This window comes from Arabidopsis lyrata, assembly GCF_000004255.2.
Source record: "Arabidopsis lyrata subsp. lyrata unplaced genomic scaffold ARALYscaffold_1, whole genome shotgun sequence".
Taxonomy (NCBI): domain Eukaryota; kingdom Viridiplantae; phylum Streptophyta; class Magnoliopsida; order Brassicales; family Brassicaceae; genus Arabidopsis; species Arabidopsis lyrata.
Genome location: NW_003302555.1, coordinates 1,254,168 through 1,274,977, shown reverse-complemented (window position 1 = coordinate 1,274,977; position 20,810 = coordinate 1,254,168). Strand labels below are relative to the sequence as shown.

General features: G+C 37.8%; 6 protein-coding genes and 1 long non-coding RNA gene across 8 annotated transcripts; 4 read left to right on the top strand and 3 right to left on the bottom strand.

Annotated features, from left to right (window-relative positions):
• Positions 1–946: 946 nt before the first annotated feature.
• LOC9325554 (acid phosphatase 1) lies at positions 947–2,465 on the top strand. Its single transcript, XM_002892148.2, has 3 exons — positions 947–1,446; positions 1,658–1,867; positions 2,078–2,465. Exons 1-3 carry the CDS (start codon positions 1,019–1,021, stop codon positions 2,253–2,255), a joined length of 816 nt encoding a protein of 271 aa, XP_002892194.2. The 5' UTR covers positions 947–1,018; the 3' UTR covers positions 2,256–2,465.
• On the bottom strand, positions 1,943–4,379 carry LOC9325553 (uncharacterized protein DDB_G0283697). 2 transcript variants are annotated; one of them, XM_002889443.2, is made up of 5 exons: positions 4,106–4,379; positions 3,833–3,924; positions 2,705–3,758; positions 2,490–2,566; positions 1,943–2,251 (listed from the first exon to the last, which is right to left on the bottom strand). In XM_002889443.2, the coding sequence occupies exons 1-4, from the start codon at positions 4,187–4,189 to the stop codon at positions 2,492–2,494; spliced, it is 1,305 nt and encodes a 434-aa protein (XP_002889489.1). In that variant the 5' UTR covers positions 4,190–4,379; the 3' UTR covers positions 1,943–2,251; positions 2,490–2,491. The 2 variants fall into 2 exon arrangements, with proteins under 2 accessions (XP_002889489.1, XP_020868862.1); XM_021013203.1 differs by having other exon boundaries at positions 2,160–2,251; positions 2,459–2,566.
• Positions 4,380–4,546: 167 nt separating this feature from the next.
• On the bottom strand, positions 4,547–8,266 carry LOC9328256 (BRCA1-associated RING domain protein 1). The gene is made up of 13 exons (XM_021013202.1): positions 8,046–8,266; positions 7,886–7,939; positions 7,723–7,793; positions 7,306–7,640; positions 6,976–7,191; positions 6,547–6,801; positions 6,347–6,447; positions 6,024–6,210; positions 5,829–5,926; positions 5,653–5,743; positions 5,348–5,513; positions 5,132–5,250; positions 4,547–5,039 (listed from the first exon to the last, which is right to left on the bottom strand). The coding sequence occupies exons 1-13, from the start codon at positions 8,126–8,128 to the stop codon at positions 4,689–4,691; spliced, it is 2,127 nt and encodes a 708-aa protein (XP_020868861.1). The 5' UTR covers positions 8,129–8,266; the 3' UTR covers positions 4,547–4,688.
• Positions 8,267–8,473: 207 nt separating this feature from the next.
• On the top strand, positions 8,474–13,589 carry LOC9328255 (phospholipid--sterol O-acyltransferase). Its single transcript, XM_021014119.1, has 16 exons — positions 8,474–8,864; positions 9,242–9,377; positions 9,487–9,631; positions 9,722–9,891; positions 9,999–10,075; positions 10,424–10,640; positions 10,733–10,886; positions 11,277–11,376; positions 11,525–11,619; positions 11,943–11,994; positions 12,130–12,201; positions 12,373–12,541; positions 12,622–12,726; positions 12,804–12,888; positions 12,997–13,092; positions 13,208–13,589. The coding sequence occupies exons 1-15, from the start codon at positions 8,622–8,624 to the stop codon at positions 13,076–13,078; spliced, it is 1,902 nt and encodes a 633-aa protein (XP_020869778.1). The 5' UTR covers positions 8,474–8,621; the 3' UTR covers positions 13,079–13,092; positions 13,208–13,589.
• Positions 13,590–15,261: 1,672 nt separating this feature from the next.
• LOC9325552 lies at positions 15,262–16,586 on the top strand. The gene has a single exon (XM_021013905.1). The coding sequence runs from the start codon at positions 15,489–15,491 to the stop codon at positions 15,975–15,977; it is 489 nt and encodes a 162-aa protein (XP_020869564.1). The 5' UTR covers positions 15,262–15,488; the 3' UTR covers positions 15,978–16,586.
• A 114-nt stretch (positions 16,587–16,700) lies between these two features.
• On the bottom strand, positions 16,701–19,699 carry LOC9328254 (long-chain-alcohol oxidase FAO1). The gene is made up of 3 exons (XM_002889441.2): positions 19,448–19,699; positions 18,967–19,242; positions 16,701–18,594 (listed from the first exon to the last, which is right to left on the bottom strand). Exons 1-3 carry the CDS (start codon positions 19,697–19,699, stop codon positions 16,840–16,842), a joined length of 2,283 nt encoding a protein of 760 aa, XP_002889487.1. The 3' UTR covers positions 16,701–16,839.
• Positions 18,244–20,085, top strand: LOC110225106. Its single transcript, XR_002329511.1, has 3 exons — positions 18,244–18,393; positions 18,938–19,168; positions 19,419–20,085. It is a non-coding gene; the product is annotated as an uncharacterized LOC110225106 (long non-coding RNA).
• Positions 20,086–20,810: the final 725 nt, after the last annotated feature.

The window sequence follows — 20,810 nt, the reverse complement described above, 5'->3', positions numbered from 1 at the left end:
TGTATGTATATATCTTTTTTGTAATTAGCTATTTGTATATTTGAATTTTGTATATATCTATCCTTGCTAGCTAGCAAACCAAAAATCAATTTATTCAACGGTTTTATTTATTAAAATTAAAATCCATGTGCTTCCATTCCAACTCTTCAATCAATTTGTCACCATAACCTGACCACCTCTTCTCTAGATCTATGTCTCTTGTCCTTTCCATTTCATAATGCCAACAAAAAAAAAATTAAAGATGAAAACAACTGTTGCTGTAATTTAGTTTAGATTATTGACTCAAAATAGCTATTTACTTATATCTATATTGTTCTTGTGATCCCATATTATTTTTGGTTTCAATAGAGTATATAACAATGTCTACTTTGAACATCATTTGATGAAAAACAAATTATTTTGATCGATTGATTTGAAAACTGTTAGAAAAGTAAGTTAAATAGCTGTTTGATAATTGATGCATTTCACACTATCATCCAACTCGCTTCATGATGCATCCATTTTTCTCAAATATGAATTCCCAATAGCATTTATTTATTGCAATGTGCATACCATTTTGTGCCGATAGTCAAATACATGATACATCTACATACAATGTGTGTAATAACTTTTTGACAATCATATCGCCACTAATCGAGGATATCAATTGCTCTTACAATCATACACTTCTTATATACCAATTATTTATCTTTAATTTATCCACATCTTTTTTGTTTCTCCCGCATATTAAGCTAAGCTTTCATAATTTTGCCTCCCTTAAAAAGTTGTAAAGCTCGATCATATCGTGCATGAATGTAGCAATCAAAACAACTCTAAAATATAAAATCACAACCAAAATATTAAAAAAATGATTTAATGAAACAACAAAAACTTTGATTCAGATTTGTGTATTAATTCTTTTTCTTTATTGTTAGGGCCAGTACTTTGACTCTTCTACTTATAAAATCCTCTTTACATGCACAACTACACAAACACACACTTGTGATCAAAATCTCAAGATCCAAAAACTCTTTCAAACATGGACCGAACCATGTTTCTTTCCTTGGCACTAGCCTCACTCTTTGTCGGAGTCGTCTCCGCTGGTGACTGGAACATCTTGAACCAACTCAAAGGACTCGGTTCGTCCTCAAGCCAAAACGGTATCGTTTCTAAAGGGATCAAGACGGACCTGAAAGGATACTGTGAAAGCTGGAGGATCAACGTGGAAGTTCACAACATCAGAAACTTCGATGTGGTGCCTCAAGAGTGTGTATCTCACATCGAGGATTACATGACGTCATCGCAGTACAAGGATGACGTGGCGAGAACCGTTGATGAGGTCATTCTTCATTTCGGAAGTATGTGTTGTAGCAAGACTAAGTGTGATGGCATGGACGCTTGGATCTTTGATGTCGATGACACGCTTCTCTCTACCATACCTTACCACAAGAAAAATGGCTTCTTCGGGTAAGTTCAATTCTCTATCTTACCCGGTTTAAGGTTAACCGCTTTTAATTGACGTGTGTTGTTTATAGGAAATTGTAGATATTGTTACTTTTTTACTTGAGTGAATGCACTTTGGAATTTGGATCGGACTGAACCGGACTGGATCTCTGATTAGAGATGTTAAATTTAGATTAAACATGGATTAATCTTAATATTTTCTCATTAAAAACAGAGGAGAGAAATTGAACTCAACGAAATTAGAGGATTGGATGAAGATGAAGAAAGCACCAGCAGTGCCACACATGAAGAAATTGTACCATGAGATCAGAGAAAGAGGCATTAAGATCTTCTTGATCTCTTCCCGGAAAGAATATCTCAGGTCTGCCACCGTCGACAACCTCATCCAAGCCGGTTACTATGGCTGGTCCAACCTAATGCTCAGGTACAACTAAACCGGATATTGAAACCAAACTCTATCTGGTTCATATATTTTCTAAACCAGTTTAAAACCAAAATGAATCGAAGATCAAATTTGTCCACTCCAATACCTTGAGTAGTTTTAATAGATTCACTCTTAAGTGAGCAAAAAACCGATGTTGTACACCCCTCTAGTGTTTCTTTTTTACTCTAACAAGAAAACTGAACAATGCAGGGGGCTAGAAGATGAGCAAAAGGAAGTGAAACAATACAAGTCAGAAAAGAGAACATGGCTGATGAGTCTTGGTTACAGAGTTTGGGGAGTGATGGGAGACCAATGGAGCAGCTTTGCAGGCTGTCCTCTTCCTAAGAGAACCTTCAAGCTCCCTAACTCCATCTACTATGTCGCCTAATCAAAACCAAACACAAAACTTTGATTTAGCTTCTTTGAACAAGAAGAACCTGCGAATAAGAGAGAGCAGTTTTGATTCTGTTTTTTTGTTTTCTTCCCCTTTTCTGTGTCATTTTTATATTAAGAGACGTATGGATAACACAGAACAAACAAATAGAATGATTATACGTAACAGAGAGAAATCAAATCAAAATCACACAGTACCAACTAAGCAAGTTTTGAATGAGTGCAGCACCATTATTTGTCTATGTTGTTCAAAGCTTTCTCCAGTCTTGCCTCAAATGGAGTTGAATGCCAATTTACGCTCTTATCCTGCACTTCCAAAAAACTATCATTGTCGAGAAAAAGGACTCTTTGACTTAATTATTGCACTTGAGGTGGTTGGTTTTTAAAGTGTGATAAGGTCAGTATCTACTGTCTTGTAGGATGTTTTTACTGGTTTATCCGTACCTCTCTGTACTTGCTGGTGGTGTTTGGTATTCCCTTGAATGAAGATGCAGAGCCGCAATCTATTGCCTTTGAGTAATTACCCCAGTAACCACCAACTGTGCCTATAATAGGTGTCTCATCAGGGCTTTTGCTCGGTGATTTCCTTGGCGTAGATGTAGCCGAGAACTGTTTGATATCCTCCAATGTCAATGCGCATAGTACAGGTCTATCGTCATGGTTGATTTTAACCGGTTTTGAGTAGCAGCTAGACTTGTGTTTCTCGGGTGTAGAGGTATACCTAGAGACGCTGTTGCATTCGCTACCGGACTCAGATGTTGACAACCATGTTGAAAGGCTAGCATCAACGGCCAGTTCTTGGTTTCTCAGTTTCTTGGGTTCAGTTCTGCATTTTGGTTTGAAGCTGAGTGTTATATCATCAATCTGAGAGTCTGTGCCAAAAGAAGAGGAATCCCTTCTTTCTTCTTGATCTGCAATGAAGTTAGAGTTCTCCTTTTGAGACTGTTTCTGCATTGTTCTCCCTTTGGATTTAGCGGATTTCCACTGAGTGAGATTCTCAACCGGGTTAAGTACTCCTTGGCCATCATAGTGGTTTCCATCTCTAACACTCTCGTTAGACCTTCTCAGCTTTGCATCAGTCTCCTCTGTTTTATCCCCAATCTCTTCAGTACAAACCTTTTTGGTTGGGATATGCAAGCTATCCTCACTAAATCCAATATCACTGTAATACTCTTCATCTTCATCTAGATCGCTGTCACTGCAGTCAAAATCATCCTCCTCTATGTCATCATCACTTTCTCTGCAATTCTTGTATCTGTGGTTTGAAGGATACGACCCTGAGGAGTTTGAGGCAACCTCAATGATCTCAGAAGAAGACTGATCATCAGTCTTGCTTGACTTCAGTGACCTCTTTTCGGATTCAACCTCTTCGTTCTTCTCTTCTGAGAGTTCAACAGATTCTTCTGAAACAACATGTTCATAGGTTTTGACTTTGGAGTCAAAAGTGACTCTCTTCCTAGTAATAGAGCTTGGACTGCATTTCTCTTCAGCCTCGTCACTGAGAAATCAGAATATGTTAGCTCAAAACTTGAATCTAGAGGAAAAGCACGCAAACAAATCAATCAAACTCACCAAATCTCGGTAATTGGAATCACAGAAGATTTCGGGATTTCGTCAACAGTGTGGACTCTATCATCAAGTTTTGCAGATTCCGCAGCGAGTTTCTAAGCATAACAAATAAATTCTTCGGGTCAAGCAAATCAATGGAAGTTAAATTCGATAAACACGGAGATGATCTATCTAGAATTTAGCGTAATTCAAGCAAATTCATCACTAAAAAGATGCGAGGAATTCAAATAAAAACTCTCACAAACTAAGCGTAAGAAAATTTCTCAGGAAACTTACGTTATCTCTAGCTTGATCGGATTCTCTGCGTCTCTGACGCCGGCGATTTTTCCGACCACCGAAGCAACCCGAAAAGCAACCCATAATCCGAAATCTTCAAGGTCTAGCGAGAGAAGAAGAGAAACTTCATGCGTGTGGTTTCCAGGTATTTGATCAAGCATTAATAGGTCGACATCGAAATTGAGGAGCGTGGTGGGGACGATCACTGAGAAGAGAGCGGGGGAAAAAGTGTAGTGTTAACTTTGGAAATTGGGGATTTAGGGTTTGTTTATTTTTTTTAAATTGTGTTGTTTATTAGGAGGATAAAGTAAGTGACCGTTACAATTTTGACCTGTCAAAGCTTTGTTATTGGTCCGTTGAACACCATTTTTCGTTACAATTTATTTTTCATTAATTATCTGTCATTAATCGGTAAGATTTCCAAAATTTAAGTTACAAAGCTTTGTTTTTCCAAAGTAAAAGTTGAAATTTATATGCGTACAAACAAGAATCTGTTTTGTTATCTTACGAAATTAAAAGTGAAATTAAACAATGTTACATATGTAGTGAAATTAAAATATGCCTTTTTGTCTCTTTCTCGAAATTAGCTAATCACAGGATGTAACTTGTAACCAGCAATGGACGCCAAGAGCCATGTGTGACCAACGAGACGAGACCCAGTTTGGCTAGCTAAAGCTTCTGCGTCATTAGCTCGTTGCCAAATAATCGTGACTTCTTCACCTAAGGCACATCCAAGTGGAGGATCAATGTTGTAAACCACAATCGATGATGATCTTTGGTCATTGACAGTGTTGCTGCTTTCTGCACCAAGCTCATCCTCTGTGTTCAAGGCCGTCCCACCAGCTACTTTTACTAGATTCTGAAGGTCTTCTTTGTATCCTTTATCGAATTCTCCAAAGAAATAGAACTTCAAGCCATCAAAGAGCTTTGGTTTCTGCTTGACAACAGAAAAAAATTAAAAAAAGAATAGAGTGAGATATCCAAAAGAAGCAAAGCACTTTAAAATTTGTTTGTGATTATACTTACATTAGTTTCTGCTCTGAGTCTTGCGGTTTTTGGTCCATCTTGACATCCTTGAGTATCAATTTGAATCTCAAATGGTTCCTCATCAACAGGTTGAGAAGCTTCAAGGCTTGCTTTCATCCCTAGAAACAATTCAAGACTAATTCATGTAAACATGAAGATTCTTTAATGGTGAAAAAAGTTAAGATCATGAAAATTCCTGAGAGCATTATAACTTACAATCTGCTTTGACAATCCATTTTCCATTGAGAATACCCATAAGAACCTTCAAAGTTCTTGTGCATGCTCCTTTTTCGTCTGTAGAAGCAATCACATGTGTAACACTTGGGTTCCAGTACCTTGATATGGTTGCATTGAATTTAACAGCTAAACTTTCCATCAGGTTCTGGGGAATAGCAATGCAATGAGAAAATTAGTCTTTTTGTTAGCAGAAGCTCTACCAACTTTGAACCAAAAGTGATAAATCCACAAACAGAGTTTCTTGTTTGAACCTTGTGGAAAGAAGAGAAACTTAGTACACTGACCTTATCACTTTTAGAGAGTGCTGATCCACAGAGAACGAGCTCTTTTGTAATAGCTGGTGTTTTCTCCAAAGAACATAGCTCAGCAGGATTTCTGAAAGAGCAAGGTAGTTGTTATCATAAGAATAATAATGTCATACTGGTAAGTATTAACATTATATGCTGAAAAAGATTTATACGTTTTTGGTAAGGGCTCAGCTCTGGATACGCGATGTCCAGACTTATCGTTTGGGAATTTGACAGAAGAATGAGCTGGACAAAGTAGAAGAAAGTCTTCCTATAAGGACCAAGAAAACAATCTCACATTACAATTGGAACTTTGGTAAGTAACTCTTATGCGAAAATGAGATTGTAGAAAACCTGGCAAAACTTACATAATCCCAACGGCATCTGGAAATCTCCCTTGCACATGGAACATGATAGCTTCGGCGGCAAGACTTGACATAGCAGCCCAAGGCAGCTCCTTTTAGACTACATTTAGTGCACTTGATTTTCATCCCCCTTGCCAGTTCTGCTTTCAGGTTCTTCACTGTGTCACCTTCATAGTAAACTTGCGGTGCCCTGAACATTTATTCAGCTGCTTTTAGTATTTTTATCATGCAAAAGAGTTTAACACCCTAGCCAAATTCTATCCACAGGGACTTGCAGAAATAAAGATGAGCAAATGTAGAAGTTTTTTGGGTTTCATTTTATATACCATTCGATACATGCGCTATGGACATGGATAACATTGGAGTGGAAGATGTCATCTCCAACCACTGGTCTTCCCCTAGAGTAATGCAGCATTTCTCCAGTAGCCTAACAAATATTGATCCAGCCAATTGAGTAAAATACTTCACAAATAGAAAAGCTTAGTTTTTAGAGCAGAGGATACGGCAAAGACTTTTACGGTTTTACCTCAGATACCATAGCGGATTGGCAGAATCCACAAATAGTTATGTTGGATGGTGGTTTATCTGATGCCTTTGAGATTTTCTCAATTAGTTGATCATCAGAGTTTGCAGAGCATTTATCATTGAAGTCAATATCAGCAGCTTTTTGCATCAGGTTCTTCTCCCTCTTGGGAACTTTCAGATGATTTTCCATTGCTTCGGAAGCGGTGATGTCACGCTTCCTTTTAGTATCTTGTTCTGTATGACTCTTGGGTAACGGCTGGAGACAAAAGATCAATACACATCTTAAGTTGTTTGATCTCAAGCACAGAACAAAACTATATATATTTTCCAAAAACCAAAGTACACCATTTATTAACATCAATGTGGGATTAAGAATACTCATAACTGATGAACCAAAATGGTCAACTTATGAAGCAAGACGAGAATGCACCTGATGTTTCTGTGATTTAACATAATCAGTGGGATCATCTGACCGGAGGCTCTCCATCAACCGCAGCAAAGTTTGATCCTGAGTCTTAGGATTTGGATTGCTTTCCTGGATAAAGGAATCACCACAAATCCGCTTCCTTGCAGCATTGGCAGGCTGCTCAGAAGCACTGATGTCCCTCACATTGTTTGCAGTTTGTCCTGTATAACTTTCCGGTGTCTGCAGCAAGAAAAGAAAAAGGAATTTATACACATCTTTTAATGTTGTGCACTGATATAGAAAAGAAAACGAAAACCGCCTGATGAATCAAAATGTTCAATAATATGCTCTTACGTGATTGCCAGCATCATTCTCTGATTCAAACTCATATAATAAGAGATGATCACGCAACTGCTCAGCAGTCCAATCCTGATGTTTAGGTCTTGGATCGCTTTCTTCTGAGGTCGGAAGAGGAGAACCATCACGACAAGAGGAATCAGTACCACCACTGCGCTTGCTCACATCCTTATCAGTCATCTCAGAATCTTCAGATCCGCCGTGTTTAGGGGCATCGTCCTTGTAGTTGCAATCATTCGGAATCTGTAATTGTGGGAGATGAACACTAACAGCTGCATTCAAGCTTTTGTATATGCTTATAACACTCTCCATAAATTGAAGATTCCTCCGAGCTGCAGATGAGAGTAAATATTACTTAATACAAATTTTTCACAGAAAGAGTTCCATTATCAGATGAATATCAAATCGACTTACACTTTTTGGAATGTTTGGATTTGCAGACAGGACAGCCTGTTTCGACTTGCGACGATTTGTGTACACATGAACTGCCAAATAATTTCCAGAAAGATAAGAAACTATTTGAATTCAATTTTGTAACGAACTGGTAAAAAATAACAGAGGGGTTAGATAATCTTACTCGCAAAAGACGTGGTCGCATGGAAGCAACACCGGTCGATTAAGCAATTTCAAGCTGCAAATTACGTAAATTGATTGTTACGATTCCAAGAACACTATATAAATACTCGATTGATCTACAATGTAATCAAGGAAAAAAGGAAGCAGTGGACGGAACTAACCATAGAGGGCAATTGAGCTCGAGCTCGAGCTTCTGGAGATGAAGAACCCATGGATTCATCAGCATGTTTGTAAATTCCGCCATTAGTATCCAAAAACCAGATCTAAACGACGAAAGCTCTTGAAGCTGAAGACAAGGAGAAGATGCACTTCCTTGCTTCGTCTCCGTGCGATTGGTATTTACTTTGAGAGTCTAAGGACACGTGTACGACAGATATCAAATGGCGGGAAGATAGGCGGGGTTTTTCTGTTTTGATTAAGCGGGAGAAAATGTTAATAAACGCCCGCTTGTTTGTTACGAAAATTTTGAAATAATTTCAATTTCCAGTTTCAAAGGCCCAATAAAAAGCCCTTTTGTTTGTTACGACGTGATAGGGACTCGGGAGTAACCTTCTAGATGACTCCGAAGGTTCTTCTAGGGGTATATTTGGAAAGTTAGGACGGTTCCAAAAACTTTTCAACTCTCACCTCCAAGGTCCCCAACAACGCACACACACTCTCTCTCTCTCTCTCTCTCTCCTCTCTCTTACTTTTCCTCCTAAACTCTGGCGATGAAAAGTAGTTAGAGACACCGAGCGATGGGAGCGAATTCGAAATCAGTAACGGCTTCCTTCACCGTCATCGCCGTTTTTTTCTTGATTTGCGGTGGCGGAGCTGCGGTGGAGGATGAGACCGAGTTTCACGGCGACTACTCGAAGCTTTCGGGTATAATCATTCCCGGATTTGCGTCGACGCAGCTACGAGCGTGGTCGATCCTTGACTGTCCATACACTCCGTTGGACTTCAATCCGCTCGACCTCGTATGGCTAGACACCACTAAGGTGCGTGATCTTCATTTCCTTCGCTCCTTATTCTGTCGGTCGAGTTCCTTGTTGATGAAATCCAAGCGAAATATTGCAATGAAGCATGTATCGTCTCTCTTATTGATTCATTAATTTGAGATTAGAGTCATAGAAAACAGCCGACTCCGCGAGTGTTTTCCATCGCTTTTGGTTCAATAAATAGCGCAATGAATGTGAAATTAGTCTTTGCTTTTTTATTCAACTAGATCTGCAAGTTTTTCAAGGAGAAGAGTGCTCAATAGTTGGAAAATGTTAGGTCATATAGGAGTTGCCACCCGTGGAATAGGCTAGACGTTTTTACTTGTGCATTGTGATTCATTTGGTAGTTGATTACTGATCGACGTGATGGTTTACAGCTTCTTTCTGCTGTCAACTGCTGGTTTAAGTGTATGGTACTGGATCCTTATAATCAAACAGACCATCCCGAGTGTAAGTCACGGCCTGACAGTGGTCTTTCAGCAATCACAGAATTGGATCCAGGTTACATAACAGGTAGTTTTGAGTTTTTTTTTCTTTTTTTTTTTTCTTTTGAGTTTTCTTGAATGTGATATTATCTTGTTGTGATAATATGGCTAAGTAAATTAATTTGGTCGATTTTCAGGTCCTCTTTCTACTGTCTGGAAAGAGTGGCTTAAGTGGTGTGTTGAGTTTGGTATAGAAGCTAATGCAATTGTCGCTGTTCCATACGATTGGAGATTGTCACCAACCAAATTGGAAGAGCGTGACCTTTACTTTCACAAGCTCAAGTTAGTCCTCATGAGGCCAATGTCTATCTTTTTCTTTCTTCTTTTTGATGTAAGATAAGCAAAGAGCTCTGGTCGTCTTCTCTTTTGCAGGTTGACCTTTGAAACTGCTTTAAAACTCCGTGGCGGCCCTTCTATAGTATTTGCCCATTCAATGGGTAATAATGTCTTCAGATACTTTCTGGAATGGCTGAGGCTAGAAATTGCACCAAAACATTACTTGGAGTGGCTAGATCAGCATATCCATGCTTATTTCGCTGTTGGTACTGGCCAAATATTCTCAAGTTACCATTTTATTTTTTCTCGAATTCGGGAAGTTATGTTGTGACTTACTGGATTGAGCTCAATACCTGATTTTTTGTTGATTTAGGAGCTCCTCTTCTTGGTTCAGTTGAGGCAATTAAATCTACTCTCTCTGGTGTAACGTTTGGCCTTCCTGTTTCTGAGGTGACCTCTGACTTCTTTTTAGTTTAAGTAGTTGATATCAACCAGGTCTTATAATTCAATGGATATTTCCTTTTAAACTGTTAGTGATGTTAATCGAACTGGTATCTGTAGACCTTAAAGTGGCTAGTTATCAAAGGCATATTGTGAGTAATATACATGTCAGCGGCCTTGGCTAATATAACCAAACCACATGTACACTGATTTAAATTTCAGATTATTATGGTAGATTCCAAGTTGAGAAGAAACTTGGACTGAGATCTTTTTATTTCAATAGGCTATGATTTGTTTATTGAAATCATGTGACATATTGACATGCGCTTCTCATGTTTTTTGTTGGCAAGGCTTCAGGGAACTGCTCGGTTGTTGTCCAATTCTTTTGCCTCTTCATTGTGGCTTATGCCATTTTCAAAGAATTGCAAGGGTGATAACACATTCTGGACGCATTTTTCTGGGGGTGCTGCAAAGAAGGATAAGCGTGTATACCACTGTGATGACGAGGAATATCAATCAAAATATTCTGGCTGGCCGACGAATATCATTAACATTGAAATTCCTTCCACTGGCGGTAAGACTCTGTATATGCATTTGTAACACTACCAAAAGTTACACCAAGAATGTTCACTCTGATATTTTGTTCCTTTGATGCGTATCCATCAGTTACAGAAACAGCTCTAGCCAACATGACCAGCATGGAATGTGGTCTTCCCACCTTATTGTCTTTCACAGCCCGTGAACTAGCAGATGGGACTCTTTTCAAAGCAATTGAAGACTATGACCCAGATAGCAAGAGGATGTTACACCAGTTAAAGAAGTACGTACCTTCCTTTGTGATAAGAAATATTACTCATCGATCATCACTTGCTGGCTCCTTGTACTTCAAGTTTTTTGTTTTTCATCACTTCAAGTTTTTTGTTTAAATCTTTATATTAACTGTTCATATGCTTTGTCTTTCTTATTATAAGAAAATAGTATTATCAGAAACCTTATTACTGACTATCAAATCAGTTCTCTCTTTATGTTATGGAATGTCTTTGTCGCTTACAGTTATGAATTCAAAGTGGGTATGTTAGTTGATTTACTTTCACATTATTTGTTTTGACTCTGGCACGGACTAATAGCGTCAATTTTGTTTTTTTTTCTGCAAATCTTTGTCAATCTTCAAAATAAAAATTATATATATCATGTTAACTGTACTTCTCAGGTTGTATCATGATGACCCTGTTTTTAATCCTCTGACTCCTTGGGAGAGACCATCTATAAAAAATGTATTTTGCATATATGGTGCTCATCTAAAGACAGAGGTATGATGCATTCTCCATATCACATTATGTGTCTATTTTGTTATTATATTCCCCATTTGTAATGCAATTTCTTTTTTGAATTAAGCTCCCTTGCATCTTATGCTATTAAGCGGTAAAGATACTAAATGTATGAAGCTGTCTGTGATAGGTTGGTTATTACTTTGCCCCAAGTGGCAAACCTTATCCTGATAATTGGATCATTACGGATGTCATTTACGAAACTGAAGGTTCCCTTGTGTCAAGGTAAATTTCCGCAATGGCAGAAGTAAAACAGGAATGAAAGGTCTTCTGTATCAATCTAGTGGCATGTTATCTCATTTGCAGAAGCAAAGTATTAAACAACTAAAACTTAAGTTCTTTTTTTATCATTCCTTTTGAGCTTAGTGGATGATCAGTGGCTTAAAGTGGGAAGAGGTATTGCATGAAACATGACACATATAAAATATAACTAGCAAAAAAAAACTAACCACTTCTGAATTTCATATTGTTAGGAGTAGCCGTCCTTTTAAAACTGATGCCTAAGAAATCGTAAACTAGTTCATATCTTCGTGCTGCAATATCTGCAGATCGGGAACTGTGGTTGATGGGAATGCTGGACCTATAACTGGGGATGAGACGGTAAGCTGAGAAGTTGGGTTTCAAATTATCTTCTTGCCAACTACTGAAGACTAAGATAATGCTTGCTTCTGGAATACTGCTAGCTATGTTCTCTAGTACACTGCAATATTGACTTTCGCTACTTTTCTCTTATAGGTACCCTATCATTCACTCTCTTGGTGCAAGAATTGGCTCGGACCTAAAGTTAACATAACAATGGCTCCCCAGGTACTCTTTTTTGGTTCTTCACCATAAATAAATTAATCTTTAAGTGCACTTTTCTGGCTATATGTTGTGTCACCAATAATTTGTCCTTTCTAAAAATCATATATCTCTGTACTCCTCAAGAACTTTTATTAAACTAAATGAGATTCTCATTGGAAAAAAAAAAAAAAACAGCCAGAACACGATGGAAGTGATGTACATGTGAAACTAAATGTTGAACATGAGCATGGGTCAGACATCATAGCTAACATGACAAAAGCGCCAAGGGTTAAGTACATAACCTTTTATGAAGACTCTGAGAGCATTCCGGGGAAGAGAACTGCAGTCTGGGAGCTTGATAAAAGTGAGTAATTAACATATGAAACATGTTCTCACAGTACCTTGCACTGCTTATTTTACTTTTGAATAATTGTTTTTGTGCAGCAAATCACAGGAACATCGTTAGATCTCCAGTTCTGATGCGGGAGTTATGGCTTCAGATGTGGCATGACATTCAGCCTGGTGCAAAGTCCAAATTTGTCACCAAAGGTAAAAAAAAAAAATATTATTGGCTCTTCTATCACTTTCTATTGCTTTTGGGTGTAAATATAAATACCGTGTCACAGCCAAGCGTGGGCCACTTAGAGATACGGATTGCTACTGGGATTACGGGAAAGCCTGTTGTGCTTGGCAAGAATACTGTGAATACAGGTTTCACTCTCCTCTTCCCATCCATAGTTTTTTAATCTTATCTACGATTCTGAAATCTGTAATTTACTGATTTGGTTGCTGTAATTTTTATTGTGAAACCTAATGCAGATACAGTTTTGGGGATGTTCACTTAGGGCAAAGTTGTAGATTGAGGAACACATCTGCTACTATGCTTCTCCAGTACATATAAACTTCCTCGTTCAGGTCACATTACTTCTATCTTTTCTCACACTTAACTCTCTCTTTATCGTGGATATTGGATTTCACACAAACAACACACTTTAACCATTTTTTTCTTCTCTTTTGTAATTTGTTACAGCAAATAACCATTCCTTCCTCTTCATTTTCCTCTCCCAGTAAGATGGTAAAAAAAAAAAGGGTTCAAAACGGTCAATTCTTATTGCTCTCTCTATTTCTCACGCAAAGGTATTCTTTTGTGAAAAATTTTCTATTACGAGGCATATGATATTTGGGAATACAGCTAAGAGTGCAGTTACTTTGAACTTAAACGGCTAAAGTAGTAAACCCATATAAAATCAATATAGTTTTTTTTTTCTCTAACTTCAAGTGCGATTTGGTCTCTTCCGTTTCGATTGAGAGAAACAGAACAATTCTGAGTATGTATGTGTTCTCGCTTTTGGTTGGTACCATTTCCTCTAGCTTATTGAGTACAAAATTGTATGATGATAAAAAAAAAAAAATTGGCAATGAATATTTTGGTTAATTGTTTAATTCTCATCTGTTTGATTGTTTCAAACGTAGCATTTGAGTTGGCAATCGATATGATAAACACGACATTTTTGTATTTAACGTCTGAAATTATAAAGTTCCTACTTTTTTACATATTTAATTAATTTAATATATCTGTAGACTGTATTAATGTATTAAACAATAGGTATATATTTATTTGTATACTGAACCAGTATAAGTAATTATTAAAGTAATAAGATGTGAAAGTTTACTTTTTATGGATTTTACGTTTTTGATAAACAATTGGGAGAGAGAGAAAGGAAACAAAGCATAATTAGGTGGAAGAATTAAAGTGCTAGGTAGATTGATGGTTTGGTTGAACATGAGTTTTGAACCTTTTTTGTATGAGAGTTAATACTTTATGTATCGAAATTAAATGTTTTAGTCAATTTTATGGTCCCTCTCAAATTTGGCGTCCTTTTTTATTTTATTTTTTCTAAATTTGCTTCCCTTATTAAAATAATAGACTATATATGTTCGGATCTGCTTTACCTATAAATTTACAGTATATGGAAGATTATTACATCCTACGTGTCAATTAGTTATAGTTGGGTATGGTAAAGATCATTTTATTCTCTAGAACAGATTACATTAAAATGGGTTTCAATTTTATTATTGTGATGTTAATGATTATATAAATCGAAAACTCAAACTAGTTGCAAAACCTATAGATAAGGGATTTATGGGATTTATTTGTCATTTAAATAGCAGTGAATAGGATTCTCAACCATTACTATTAAACAATACAGTACTTGAGGTTTTTTTGTGTCGCTTCTAGAATTTGATTTCTCGCCATCGTTAAAATTTTATAATGTTTAGGTTGCTAATAAATAACTCTAAAGTAAACGAGGAAAAAGTCTACTTGAATCTTTTTTTTTTTTTTTTTTTTAATCTCTCCCTAACATTTAGCGTGTATGCGTGTTCTGCATTTACATATAGCCACAAATAGAAAGGGAAAATTTGACAGAAACAAAAAGTAAAATAAAATCAATTGTATGGTCGATCTTGTGTTGCACGCATAAGAATTGCTGCAATAAATTAGTTGATAAAATTTAATAAAAGAATATCTATGCATATATGGCTTGATCTTCTTAACACCAATAAGTAACAGAATAATATTATATAAATGATTTAAAATAGTGTTACGGTATAAATCATGATTCCACACAAAATTACTGATCAAAAACCGTGTTTTTAATATAAACTTAGCTCTGAGTTATTTTACCAAAAAAAAAAAAAAACTTAGAAACTAAGAATGAATATCATATACTTTATTTATGTATATGACTTTACGAGGATTGGTTTGTGAAGCTTCTACTTTAAATAGGTTTTATATATTTCTCACATACTCTTAAAAACTTTATGCCAAAGATGCAAGATTTCATTAAATTTTGATTCCTTGTTGTTTCTAACTTTCTACTACTTTTATGATACTTTTATGAGAGACTAACAAAAAGGACAATTCAGTCAATTTATCTTCTATGGAAACCCAAAATTGAAGAAACGGTAAAGCAAAAAAGGTCAATCCAGTAAATTCAAATTGAGTGGCATTAATGTAATTTAATTGAAAAGTGAAGGGTATCTAAATCTCCAGCCTCTATAAATTGTAGTAACCTACTCATTCCCGTGACCTTTCTGTTAGTTATCCTTTCTTTCCCTATTTCTCTTTCTCTCTCTCTCTCTAAAAGCGCTTCGATTTTATTCGCTCGCAATAAAAAAATACAAAAAAATCTCTACGAATTTTGGTTTTCTTTTTTCACCCTATTATTCGATTTGACTGTTTTACAACAGTCAATATTTCAATTTTTTTATTGGGTGCTGACGTGGCATGCATCCAATAGAGAATCACCATGAACACCAAAACGATGCGTCTTCCTCCACGTCGCATTCTAACGGCGGATAAGCGCAAAGAAAGAGACGCCTTCATCTCCTCCGTCACCGATAAACCGCCGGTAATCGCCGTCGCCAAGTTTACCCCACCGCCGCCGAATCTTGCTCCTCCGCCGGTAAATCCCATTTCCAGGAAATCTTCAATCGCAGCAGCCGAGCCGGTCGGCTCGAACCAATTGATGTTAGCCGGTTATCTGAGCCACGAGTTCCTCACCAACGGCACACTCTTCGGAGAGCAATGGAACCCGGCTCGAGCCCAAGCCGGTCCGTTTTCGGCCCAATCAGTGGAGCCCAGGAAGGTAAAGCCGAGCCATATTATTGGGCCGGCTGAGGAAAGTGAGCCGAAACGGAAGAGGTATGTGGAGGTTGCTAATCTTCTCCGGTCAGACGGGGCCCATCTGCCCGGCATCGTCAATCCTACCCAGCTTGCCCGGTTTCTCAAACTCTGATCGGCGTAATCTGGTGGCCACGTGGAGATAGATCATTGGTCTGTCGCCCGGCAAGCGAGACAGCGTTAAAACCGGAACCTTCCCCTTCTTCGTCTCTCTCTTTTTTTCAAATATTTTTTTTAAATCCTCTCTGTAAAGCTTACTCTCTCGCTCTCTCTTCTCTTCTCATCGTCTTCATCGTCTTCCTCAGAAATCAATTGAGAAAATTTAGGGTTTGTTGTTGAAGTAGATGTTCTTGTTTTGTACATCGGAAATATCAATTAGCCAATGGATTATATTTTCAAAATTGAACAGTCAAAGTTTAACCCTTTTCTCATTGTGTGTATGGATTTTGATGGTTCCAAAGTTAGTAAAGATCTATACAAATCGATATAAGAAAAAAGATCAATTTTAATTATTGAACTTCGTGGATGGATCTTAGAATCGAACGAGATCGTCATTCTCTGGAAGACAAAATTTGGTGATGGCTTAGTATAGTCGCAGTTATTGATGTTTAAAAAAGCTCTATGCAGTTATTGGATCTCTGTTTTTAGAGTTTGTGGAAGAGATCATTAGATCATGTATATCTGTTTTGAAACTACGATTGCAAAAAAAAAAAAAAAACTACGATTGCGTTTGCGTTGAATTTTGATTGAATTGATATCTCAATTAGTGAAAAGATTGTGTTGTGAGGCCATTAAGCATTGATAAGATAGCTGGGAAAGCATAGAGTTTGTTCTTGCTTTCTTCAGCACATTGGATCTCTCTCTTATGTTTTCGATACCAGCATCTTCAAAGTGCTAATCTATTATATAAAGGCTGCTTCTTTTTATTCATAACAGTAAAATAAAAACAAAGCTTGAAACTTTTGACACACATTTTATCAGTCTTTCTTTTTCTTCTTCATTAACTCGGCTATTCTGTTGGATATGCAGTAAGCAGTGGACTGAACGGTGATCATAGGATTAACACCAAGAGCTGTAGGCAGAACACTTGCATCACATACATACAAATCTTCTGCCTCCCAACTCTCTCCTTTTCCATCAATAGCTCCTGCCTTTTCCGTTGCACCCATACGGCAACATCCCATTTGATGCGCTGTAAAGGACTGTGTCCAATGCTTACTCATCGACACTACTCCAGCTGGCGCGTTTACGGCTTGTAAAAACGCCTCTACATCTTCTTGTTTGATTCCACTACACTTCATTCTCTGCCCGTCGCTCCTGTATGTGCCCACCTCCGCTGCTCCTGCTGCTACTAAGATCCTCAGTGCTTGCTTTAACCCGGTTGTCAGATTCTCTTCGTCCGCTTTGGTTAATCTGTATTTGACAATGTCTCCTTTCACCTCTCCAACTCCTTCATCTCTCACCATGACAAAAATATGAGATGTTCTTGCGTATTTGGCCAATCTCTCCTTCATGTCTGGCCCAGAGACCCACGGGGCGAGAGCTGCAAACGTACCTGGCCCTATAGCAGGAGTCTCCAGTGTGATGTTAGGTGTGGTGGAGTCCTCCATTGGATGCACATAATGTAATGAAGTCACGATCTCTCCCTCATGAGCCGCTCCTTGGAAGTCTGAATTTCTTTCTGGGAAGTAGCCCCAAGCCATCAGAATAGGGTGGATATGGAGACCGCGACCAATGTTTGGATTCTTCAACCCGCTTGAAGCCAACAGTCCTGGTGTCTTAAGTGAACCGCAAGCCACAATTGTCACTTTGGCATTGATCTGAAGTTTCTTTCTGGTTCGGTTGGATAGAGAAGCTGTGACTCCCAAACATCTTTTTCTTCGTCCGCTCTCCTCTCTTTGGTGAGCATTGTTATCTGCCAAGATCAGTTTCTCAGCCTTGCACTGTGTTAGGATCACAGCATTGTTGTTAACTGCATCAACCAGCCAGGTTGAATCTGTCCCTCTTTTCTCTCCGGTTGGGCATCCAAACGAGCAACTACCGCAATTATGTTTCTCTGTTGAATTCCTTGGCACTATTGTCACATCCAAACCAAGCTTCTCGCAACCTTTCCGCAGAATCCGGTTCTGAAACCCTTCGCTGTTGATTTTTTCAGTGACACCTAACCTCTTTAAGACTCTATCCATCGCCGCCTTGTATTTCTCACTAGAATATACTGAAATCCCTCGATGCACTGACCATTCTTCGATGATAGCGTCAGGTGTTTTTAAGGACGCCGCCCAGTTTACAACAGAGCCACCACCGACAGTTGATCCTGCCATGAACCGGAACCTGCCATCATGAGTCATCAACAAGCTATTGGACTCAAACAGCTCAAACATGGAAGGACCCTCGAGAGCCGAGTAGTCTCTGGGGACAAAGTAGTTCCCTTTCTCAATAACTACCACCCTAAGGCCCGACTTTGCTAGGATTGCAGCTGCAACTCCTCCGCCACAACCAGAACCCACTACCACTGCATCACACTCGATCTTGTAAGTGTCGCTATCTCTGTCTTCTGTGACTTTAAGGCCTTTGTTGATCATACGTTGCTTGATGGTCATCTCATCTTCTTTTGCAGTCTCGATGATCCCTTGATCTAGAGGTCTTTCCTTTTGTTCCATGCCCTCGTTTTCACCTATTTCCACTCTATAATTAATTGCATCCCATGCTGGGTTTTCTGTATTTTCATTCGTCTGTTCATACAAACGAATTAGTTATACATATATACACAGGTAATAAAATATGACAAAGTTCATGCTGGTTGAAAAAAACTTGTTTTGAACCATGATAGGGATTAGAAACACAACCATCTGGTTGAAGACATCGCACTAGTCCTAGCGACCTAGCCGTTTTGTGGGAATAGAACCACACATCATAACCGAACCAATCAATTCCAGCGAGCATAACTTTTAAAGTATATATGCCTAATGTTTCATGTTTGCACCTTCTTTTGTTCATAGTCAAAGACTCATACTACTGGAAATGTCCATACAAACACTTCCATAGTCTCTAACAAAAGCGAATGACCTGTTACAGAAATATGCAGAGGAAGATGGAAGACTTACCCATGTGAAGTAGTAGAACAAGAAGATGGCTTTGATCATCATAAAACCGATTCTGGCAAGTGGGTTATACCACTGTGTGTTCCATCTCTGTAGAACCTTTTCCCTCTTCTCCAGGGACATTTCAGAGAATTTGAGAAGGAAAGGCCAATTCTTCATATCAAGACAGACTAACCCGCAAAGCAGTAACGTCCCCAGTCTGAATGTGAGTATCCTCAAAACTATTCTCACCACTAAAACTGTCAATGGTATTGCCTTGGTCGCCAGTAGCTCTGCCACCTGATTTTTAATCAATTTATCATCATTTCAAATGCACGTAAGCATTAACTTGTACATTGAAGATCACGTAAGAGTAAAATCTAGATATTCATCACTCTATATATACCTGAATGTTACATTAAAGATTATGCTTTTAATAATTATATTCATTCTAGTGTCTTTTATTGAGATGACAGAGAAAGACAGAAAGTTGGAGATAAACAACCTCATCTGGTCGAACATGAGACTCAGAAGTAGAAGATTTGAAGAAAGATAAGAGTGCATCGTTGCGTAAAACCTTCAACTTCATCTCAAGATTTAAACTCTCTAATGGAACAGGGGGCATAATAGCGTCGCAAATGGCAGAGAGAGCTTGGAGGTCAGATTGTGAGAATCCATGGCTGAAGCTTTCTTGTTTCGCACTCCATCTCAACCAAGGGCTTCCTCTCTTCCCTAATCTTCTTCTTCCTCCTACCATCTCTCTCAGCTTTCATATCCCCTCTCTCTCTCTCTCTCTCTCTTCTTTACTCTTTCCGCTTTCTTCTTTACTCAAACATATATATAGACAGACATGCGAAGCGCTTAGGGTTTGAAAGTGTAAGGCGGTTCCTTAAGTACTGTTGGGTAATCTGAAAGAAGGAACAAAACAAACCTTGAAAGAGATTGTTTATTTTTTGAGTTTTGAGATTATGTTTGTTTGTGTCTGTAAAAAGAGACCACGTACGGATGGATACGAGTAATATCACGTGTGATGTATACGAATACGTAAATGTGTCTTCAGTCAGGTGTGAGATACATCAGGAGTCCACGTGACAAACGCTGCATTGTACTGTTGTACATTATATGTTACATGTGTATTTTTGAGATCACCGAACATATAATTCCACCACCAACATATCAACTATATATCAATTGATTATTTGTTTTGGCTGTATATCATTACAGCCATTTTTTCCAGGTGTCAATAATTGTCTATTTTTTCCTTATGGCATGATTTGTTCGTTATGACACCGAAGATTCTAGGTCTTCAATGTATTAAGACTAGAATTGGAATTGAAACTTCGAATAATGATTTAGCAGAAAAAAAAACTGCGAATAATATTTAATAGCAAATCATTTATCAACATTTTTATGAAAGCTTTGCAACAAAAAATAAACTTTCGTTTACCTTGGTGAAAAATCTTGGATACTCGTCGGTATAATTTACAACTAATATCAATAACCTTATTTTCATTATGTGGACAATATGTTCTTGAGTACAGCTTTTTTTTTGCACTACTCTTGAGTACAACTATAACTGGTAAAAGAACATGAGAAAATATTGTTCTTTTCCAAAAAAGAGCATCACCTTAAATTTTCCGGTTCCTTTTCTTAGTCGGTTCTAGTTTCTAACAATGATTTAATACAAGTGGCTGGTCTCTAAACAGAACAATCTAAATGTCAAGTATGTATTTTATTTTTATCAATTAGTGCCCAATAATTAATTTGTTTTTGCTAACAACTGCTGATTCTTTTTACAGTTTTACCAAATTAATTAAGATTGCAATACAGAACATAAACAAACAAATTAGCCTCATCAATTTATTACA

Coding starts and splice junctions, on each gene's coding strand:
- LOC9325554 (XM_002892148.2), top strand. CDS start 1,019: ATGGACCGAACCATGTTTCTTTCCTTGGCACTAGCCTCACTCTTTGTC. Junction 1,447..1,657: donor AAGAAAAATGGCTTCTTCGG/GTAAGTTCAATT, acceptor CATTAAAAACAG/AGGAGAGAAATTGAACTCAA. Junction 1,868..2,077: donor TGGTCCAACCTAATGCTCAG/GTACAACTAAAC, acceptor TGAACAATGCAG/GGGGCTAGAAGATGAGCAAA.
- LOC9325553 (XM_002889443.2), bottom strand. CDS start 4,189: ATGGGTTGCTTTTCGGGTTGCTTCGGTGGTCGGAAAAATCGCCGGCGT. Junction 3,925..4,105: donor CCGATCAAGCTAGAGATAAC/GTAAGTTTCCTG, acceptor TGTTATGCTTAG/AAACTCGCTGCGGAATCTGC. Junction 2,567..2,704: donor CCACCAGCAAGTACAGAGAG/GTACGGATAAAC, acceptor TTGGAAGTGCAG/GATAAGAGCGTAAATTGGCA.
- LOC9328256 (XM_021013202.1), bottom strand. CDS start 8,128: ATGGCGGAATTTACAAACATGCTGATGAATCCATGGGTTCTTCATCTC. Junction 7,794..7,885: donor TGCGACCACGTCTTTTGCGA/GTAAGATTATCT, acceptor ATTATTTGGCAG/TTCATGTGTACACAAATCGT. Junction 5,251..5,347: donor ATGGATTGTCAAAGCAGATT/GTAAGTTATAAT, acceptor AATTGTTTCTAG/GGATGAAAGCAAGCCTTGAA.
- LOC9328255 (XM_021014119.1), top strand. CDS start 8,622: ATGGGAGCGAATTCGAAATCAGTAACGGCTTCCTTCACCGTCATCGCC. Junction 11,377..11,524: donor GTGCTCATCTAAAGACAGAG/GTATGATGCATT, acceptor TGTCTGTGATAG/GTTGGTTATTACTTTGCCCC. Junction 12,889..12,996: donor CAAGAATACTGTGAATACAG/GTTTCACTCTCC, acceptor AACCTAATGCAG/ATACAGTTTTGGGGATGTTC.
- LOC9325552 (XM_021013905.1), top strand. CDS start 15,489: ATGAACACCAAAACGATGCGTCTTCCTCCACGTCGCATTCTAACGGCG.
- LOC9328254 (XM_002889441.2), bottom strand. CDS start 19,699: ATGGTAGGAGGAAGAAGAAGATTAGGGAAGAGAGGAAGCCCTTGGTTG. Junction 19,243..19,447: donor CTCATGTTCGACCAGATGAG/GTTGTTTATCTC, acceptor ATTAAAAATCAG/GTGGCAGAGCTACTGGCGAC. Junction 18,595..18,966: donor TGTTCTACTACTTCACATGG/GTAAGTCTTCCA, acceptor TTGTATGAACAG/ACGAATGAAAATACAGAAAA.